General features: G+C 42.8%; 2 protein-coding genes across 2 annotated transcripts; both read right to left on the bottom strand.

Annotated features, from left to right (window-relative positions):
* Positions 1 to 319: 319 nt before the first annotated feature.
* LOC106604695 (short coiled-coil protein B) lies at positions 320 to 3,027 on the bottom strand. Its single transcript, XM_014199616.3, has 4 exons — positions 2,877 to 3,027; positions 1,637 to 1,708; positions 1,464 to 1,544; positions 320 to 1,367 (listed from the first exon to the last, which is right to left on the bottom strand). Exons 2-4 carry the CDS (start codon positions 1,653 to 1,655, stop codon positions 1,225 to 1,227), a joined length of 243 nt encoding a protein of 80 aa, XP_014055091.1. The 5' UTR covers positions 1,656 to 1,708; positions 2,877 to 3,027; the 3' UTR covers positions 320 to 1,224.
* A 425-nt stretch (positions 3,028 to 3,452) lies between these two features.
* Positions 3,453 to 4,448, bottom strand: mgst2 (microsomal glutathione S-transferase 2). The gene is given in 5 exon segments (NM_001141459.1): positions 3,453 to 3,680; positions 3,779 to 3,860; positions 3,952 to 4,022; positions 4,110 to 4,209; positions 4,366 to 4,448. Coding segments are annotated over 5 exon segments (441 nt in total). The 5' UTR covers positions 4,427 to 4,448; the 3' UTR covers positions 3,453 to 3,553.
* Between the last annotated feature and the right edge of the window lie 2,913 nt (positions 4,449 to 7,361).

Here is a 7,361-nt window from a genome sequence, read left to right as displayed (position 1 = left end):
GGCTACAACAGGCCCCAGCAGAGTGTGCCAGAATTTGAAATATAATGTTAACTATAAGAACATGTTCCAGATTGTTGTGAGATACTAAGCCTTGTTAGCTGCTGACGTACAATACCTTTACATTTCAACAGATAGATTTACAGCATGACCTCACAATGAGATGCAGAATGTCAAAACTCAAAAGGTGGCTGTGCCTCATTTGTCCATCCGGGCACCCTTAGAGCCCCTGTGGAAGGGTGGAAGATGGAGATATAGTTTAGTGAGAGAGGACTATGAAGAGACTACACCAGGGGAGAGGAATACCACCACAGACACTCAATCAAAAGGGCAAATAAAAACGTTTTATTAAAACAAATGTATTTGAAAAGAGCAACATAACGGTCAAATGTACACATCGGCGACGCAATGCAAACACGGCAGGTTTAGGGTGACTTCCTCTGGATCACAAATGCAATGAATTAACTTTATCCACCAGTGACACATATTAGCAAGCCCCAAATGATTAATTCAATTACAATATATATGAGATAATACAAGGGCTGAGTTCTGCTTTAAGAAATTGTTTGAGGAAAACTTGGGCATTGGAGAGAAGTAATCATCATTGCAATTGAGCATAGATCTAAAACCATAGTCTAATAATATTGATGACTAACAATATTAAAACATGACAATCTAAATTAAATGATTTAGCCTTAGGGTTTGAAAATTTCAGTAAATTTCAGTAAAATTCCCTGGTTTTCCAGAAAAAGATTAAGCAGGAAATCTGGGAATACTCCAACCGGAATTAATGGAAAACCTGAGAATTTGGGGAAAGTTAACAGAATTTTGCAACCCAAACTACAAGGCAATCTGAAATGATACAGTTCCCTTGTCTCTTCCTCCAGGTGAGGTTATGTGTAGTAACAGATAATAAACGTATACACCACAAAATAACATCATTTCGGATACAACAACTGTGCAACAATGACAGAAATACTGTAACAAATACAAAAGGGAAAAAGTAACCCAACATAAAAATTGAAAATTGAGCTTCATTGAAAAAATCTTAAAGGTGGCAAAGTGAGGGAAGGGTCTAGGGTTGTCATGATGACAAAGGCATAAACTGTACCAGCTGTAGTTCGGGGGCAGTTATGGAGTGGTATATGGGTTATGAGGGATTTGGTTGAAGGTAGAGGGGGCCAGGGGAGGTGGGTTGGTTGGGGGGGGGGGTTCCTAGTTGGTCTCTTACTTTCGTTTGCTCTTGGTGTCAGTGGTCTGGAACACGCTGGAGGCAGACATGAGGTTCTCGATATACTGACCCAAAACCTGGTTCTCAGACTTCAACTTCAGGTTCTCCTCCTTCACTGCGTCCACACGCGACGACAGGTCTGACAATGACAACAATGATTTTCAAGGAACTGCAATAACTAACATTATTTACTGCTGCTTTCGCCCGTCTGTCTGCACACATCCAGCTGTCTCACCTTCTAGAGTGTGCTGAAGCTCCAACACCTGGTTTATAAGCCTTGTCTTTTCTTCCAGCTCAGCCTGATTCTCCATGTCACCTACAAACACACACACACAGTGAATTTATTTGCAAACACGTCCACAGGAATCACATGCTGCTGGCATTGCACATTTCCCAGAAGTCTCTTACCGTCCCCATCGGAGCTCATGGCGAAGTACTCGTCTTCCTTTTTGGAATGCAGGGCTGCGACTTACAAGGACACTGGAAGTGGACAACAAAAAATGTGAAGGAATGGGACGCAAGGCAAGGGTCAATGACCCCATGACTGACCTCTTCAACTCTATTATGTAGTTCAGAAAAGTAGAGGTTTGTGACAACATGGCGCCTGCATGTGTGGTTTGATTAATAACAGTTTTAGGATTGATTGACTTGCTGTAAATGATTCAATACAATCAATTCAACAGTCTCTACTGGTAGGCCTGCATTTGATGGCACTGTTCCCCCACTGCTCTGTTCAATTTGCCAGCCAAGTGGTACACTTCCACTTGTGATTAAGTTAGTTGTAGGCAACATTTCAACATTTCCCTTCAGCGGCTTTAAAGGGGCAATCTTGGGATTGCTACATCAATTTGGGGATTTTAAAATGTAATGATATAGCTATACCCTTTAACTATTGGACGGTCAGTCCTTGCATTACATTTACATTTTAGTAATTTAGCAGATGCTCTTATCCAGAGTGAGTGCATACATTGATGCTTCTTTCGTACTGGTCCCCATGAGAATCGAACCCTCAACCCCAGTGTTGCAAGAGCCATGCTCTACCAACTGTGCCAATGATATCATGGATGGACAGTCCTTGCATAGCTCCGTCTCTGAATATGAGAGTGGTTACATTTAACCAGCCTCATCCCTCAGCTGTTTACCAAAACAGTGGCGGGGACATGATTTGTTGTTGTTTGAACTGCAGATGTCTCCTTTAATTTCTTTACATAATATACACTTGCTGCCTACAAGACTATTAACGTTACCCTATTATTACCCTAGCTTTGAACAGAGAACGAGATATCTAGGTAACGTTAACTTAGCAAGAATAGTAGCTAGCTAGCGTTAGCTAAAGAATGGTCTTTCGTCTACACGCAATCACAAAAAGCTAATTTAGAAACACTTGTCCACCCAAATGTGTTATGCTACCGGTAATGTTATAAATCATGTTCCTCTACCAGCGTCCAGGCTAAGCATCAAAGTTAGCCACGTTACCAGGCTAGCTAGCCGGTTAGATAATCTTATTAGCTACGCCGACAGAGGCCAGCTGGCGAAACAATAACAAACCCTGACATACCTCTCTTATTTGCTACCCAGAACAATACTTTCTACAAAACTATTAAAACAGCACAAGTCGACATTGACACAAAATATGTTACTTACTTACCCTCAAAGACCAAGAAAATTATTGAATGTTGTTCTGAAATGGAAAATGACAGGTAAAATACAACAATCCTGTTCAATGTGTCTAGCACCTCATTCGTGTGATGACGTGCAACGTGTGTCCGCTGGGGGATGACGTAAGACTGATTATTAAAACCAGAGCATAATTGAGCTACAGTAGATACTAATGTCTTTGCATTTTGTTGTTACAAAGTTACGCTTCGAACACACCAACAGTGTAATTGCGCACAATAAATAGTATGCAGCATCATCTGGATATGTATGCAACAAAAGTTCAACATTCACCTTCTGCTACCATTTCTGTCAAGCGGTCTTCGCATACAGTTTGAGCATACTTCGATAAATCCAATGTATGCACCACACCGAATGCACTGAAACTGCCTCTGCAATGCAATGGTGCAAGGCAAACGCAGCGTTTCATTGGAAATGAATGTGATTCTGGTGTACCAAAATGCCATAACACTGTCGGTGTGTTCGAAGCGTTATAATATTTGCTATTGCTCTGCTTTGACTAGACAGTTTGACACAGACTGGAAAAAGCATGGTCAAACACTTTTTTGTAAAATATTTGATTTTATTTAGGAGTTTCACAATTATATAGCACAAAACAGAAATGTCACCACCATGGCATTTTCCCCATCCATTTGTTAATATTCATTGCTAATGTGTTACCATCATAGAAACTATTTTGTAAAAGTATTCAAGGAAAATACCATGAAGAATACCGATGGTGCTGAGCACAGACAAGCAGAATAAGGCACCCAAAGTCAGGTAAAACCCAGGCAACCTAGAAATACAAAGAAAGCTGCATTAGAGTCCAGTTCACATATTCATTAACAGGTATGGTACAGATTAAGCCATGTTCACTTTTTCAAGCAATCCTACCTTTTTTCAGTGGACATGACGTATCCATTGAAATACATGTGTCGAGCCACCATATACACAACACCTCCGAGAACAGCAAGCACTAGGAAGACACAAATGTACAGTATGTAAGGGTATTTTATGGAGCAAAATGTTAGGAATGCTCTAAAACATTCTCGGACATACAGAATTACCTTCACTGCAGAGCAGTCCAGAAGTCCACAGCACCACTAGGAAGACTGGGTACAACTCAACATTGTTCTGACTAGGGATGCAATAGGACACACACACATCAGCATTGAGATGCAGACACAACATTTAATCTAAAATCAATGAAGTTTAGAAATCTTACTGTGCCCGGAATGTTCTCTCAAACTCCGGTGGTCCAGTGACAGTGGGTGGTATGATCTTGTGTGTCATTCTCGCCAGCCCCACCCGTCTCGCCAGGTACCCTAAAGAAGATGCCCCAACAACACTTCAATCTTACAAACTCAAAATTATATTTACACAGTGTGGGCCTTCATGGTTCTGTTCCCATAAGCAGGGTCATAGATATCCGTATTGTCAACCATATTACAGTGTAAGGCCTGAAAGTTTAGTTTGCTTACCAATTTGAAGGGCAGAAAACAGAGACACGGCAGCTAGCAGAACGGGTATTTCTGTAGTCATGATTTTAGTATAGTTTTAGCCTAAGAGAGATACGGTTTGCCCACTGTTATAACTCCAGGTTGGTTTGCGTAACTTCCTTAGGTAAAGTCAAGTCACACCCATTGTCAACAAGTATGTTCTTGTTTTAGGAATGCCCCAGAGCTACATTTCTATAACCCGCCCATAATATTGAGGAGAGGTTGTTTTAGGAAGCTGGGTGAAAACAGGTGGATGTCCACTTCTGATAGAAAAAATAAAAATATAGTAGACCTATATACAGTACAGGTCAAATGTTTGGACACACCTACTTATTCAAGGGTTTTTCTTTATTTTTACTATTTTCTACATTGCAGTTTAATAGTGAAGACATCAAAACTATGAAATAACACATATTAAATCATGTAGTGACCAAAAGAAAGTGTTAAACAAATCTAAATATATGTTATATTTGAGATTCTTCAAAGTAGCCACCCTTTGCCTTGATGACAGCTTTGCACAGTCTCACTGGTTCTGTACATGATGTATAATATTCAGTATTATATACAGTATGCAATGCTATAGTCATTCAGTGTAGTAGGCTATATTGTCAGAAGAACTTGGATAATGTTGGAGGTGACATGATGACCTCACTGTGATTTGATGTCCTTTAGATCTTTGCCCAGTGACCCCACTGCATGCTTTGGTTGTATAGGGATCGATATCGGTGATGTCAGAGCATCTTAAATCCAACGTCTGCATTGCCGTGCAGAATTTGCAGTGATACAGCCCTGCAGAAGTCAGGGCATTCATACTTCCTGCGCTTTGCAGAGCAGTACAGAGCTGTGTGATGGAAGTTGTCAGGGAAGTGAGTTTGTGTTTATACAGGACCTCTCGCCCCCACCTACCATCAACCAATCATGTCAATGCCGCACTATAAAGCGGACCTCCGCATTGTTACAAAATTTGAGAGGCGCACGGCGATACGGTACGGCGGTATGGTTCATTGGACTCTATGTAACTGGAAACCAGATATCCTGAGGCTGAATGTATTGTAGCTGGGGATTTTAACAAAGCTAATCTGAAAACAAGGCTCCCTAAATGTTATCAGCATATTGAATGCGCGACCCGGGCTGGAAGAATTCTGGATCAATCCTTGCTACTCTAACTTCCGCGACGTATACAAAGCCCTCCCTCGCCCTCCTTCGGCAAATCTGACCACGACTCCATTTTGTTGCTCCCAGCCTATAGACAGAAACTAAAACAGCAAACGTCCGTGCTCAGGTCTGTTCAACGCTGGTCCGACCAATCTGATTCCACGCTTCAAGATTGCTTTGATCACTTGGACTGGGATATGTTCCGGATAGCCTCAGACAACAATATTGATTTATACGCTGATTCGGTGAGCGAGTTTATTAGCAAGTGCATCAGTGATGTTGTACCCACGGTGACTATTAAAACCTTCCCCAACCAGAAACTGTGGATTGATGGCAGCATTCGCGCAAAACTGAAAGCGTGAACCACTGCTTTTAATCATGGCAAGGCGACCGGAAACATTACCAAATACAAACAGTGTAGCTATTCTCTCCGCAAGGCAATCAAACAAGCTAAGCGTCAGTATAGAGACAAAGTAGAGTCGCAATTCAACTGACCTCAGACACGAGACGTATGTGGCAGGGTCTACAGTCAATCACGGATTACAAAAAGAAAACCAGCCCCGTCGCGGACACCGACGTCTTTCTCCCAGACAAACTAAACAACTTATTTTCTCGCTTTGAGGACAATAAAGTGCCACTGACATGGCCCACTACCAAAACCTGTGGGCTCTCCTTCACCGCAGCCAATGTGAGTAAAACATTTAAACGTGTTAACCCTCGCAAAGCTGCCGGCCCAGACAGCATCCCTAGCCGCGTCCTCAGAGCATGCACAGACCAGCTGGCTGAAGTGTTTACGGACATATTCAATCTCTCTCTATCCCAGTCTACTGTCCCCACATGCTTCAAGATGTCCACCATTGTTCCTGCACCCAAGAAAGAAAAGGTATCTGAACTAAATGACTATCGCCCCATAGCACTCACTTCTGTCATCATGAAGTGCTTTGAGAGACTAGTCAAGGATCATATCACCTCTACCTTACCTGACACCCTAGACCCACTTCAATTTTATTTCCGCCCCAATAGATTCACAGACAATGCAATTGCCATCGCACTGCAAACCGTCCTATCCCATCTGGACAAGAGGAATACCTATGTAAGAAAGCTGTTCATTGACTATAGCTCAGCATTAAACTCCATAGTACCTTCCAAGCGCATCATTAAGCTTGAGGCCCTGGGTCTGAACATCGCCCTGTGCAACTGGGTCCTGGACTTCCTGACGGGCCACCCCCAGGTGATGAAGGTAGGAAAAAACACCTCCACTTCGCTGATACTCAACAATGGGGATGCACGCTCAGCCCTTCCTGTACTCCCTGTTTAGCCATGACTGCGTGGCCTCGAAAGCCTCCAACTCAATCATTAAGTTTGCAGATGACACAACAGTAGTAGGCCTGATTACCAACAATGATGAGACAGCCTACAGGGAGGAGGTGAGGGCCCTGGGAGTGTGGTGCCAGGAAAATAACATCTCACTCAACGTCAACAAAACAAAGGAGTTGATCATGGACTTCAGGAAACAGTAGCGGGAGCACCCCCCTATCCACATCGACAGGACTGTAGTGGAGAAGGTGAAAAGCTTCAAGTTCCTCGACGTACATATCACTGACAAACTGAACTGATCCACCCACACAGATAGTGAGGTGAAGAAGGCGCAACAGCGCCTCTTCAATCTCAGGAGGCTGAATAAATTTGGCTTGGCACCTAAAACCCTCACAAACGTTTACAGATGTATAATTGAGAGCATCCTGTCGGGCTGTATCACTGCCTGATATGGAAACTCCACAACCGCAGGGCTCTCCAGGGGGTGGTGCGGTCTGCCCAACGCA

Source organism: Salmo salar, chromosome 05 (genome assembly GCF_965601325.2).
Source record: "Salmo salar chromosome 05, fSalSal1, whole genome shotgun sequence".
Lineage (NCBI taxonomy): Eukaryota > Metazoa > Chordata > Actinopteri > Salmoniformes > Salmonidae > Salmo > Salmo salar.
Note: the sequence above shows the minus strand (reverse complement) of the source record. Positions and strands in the feature narration are given on the sequence as shown.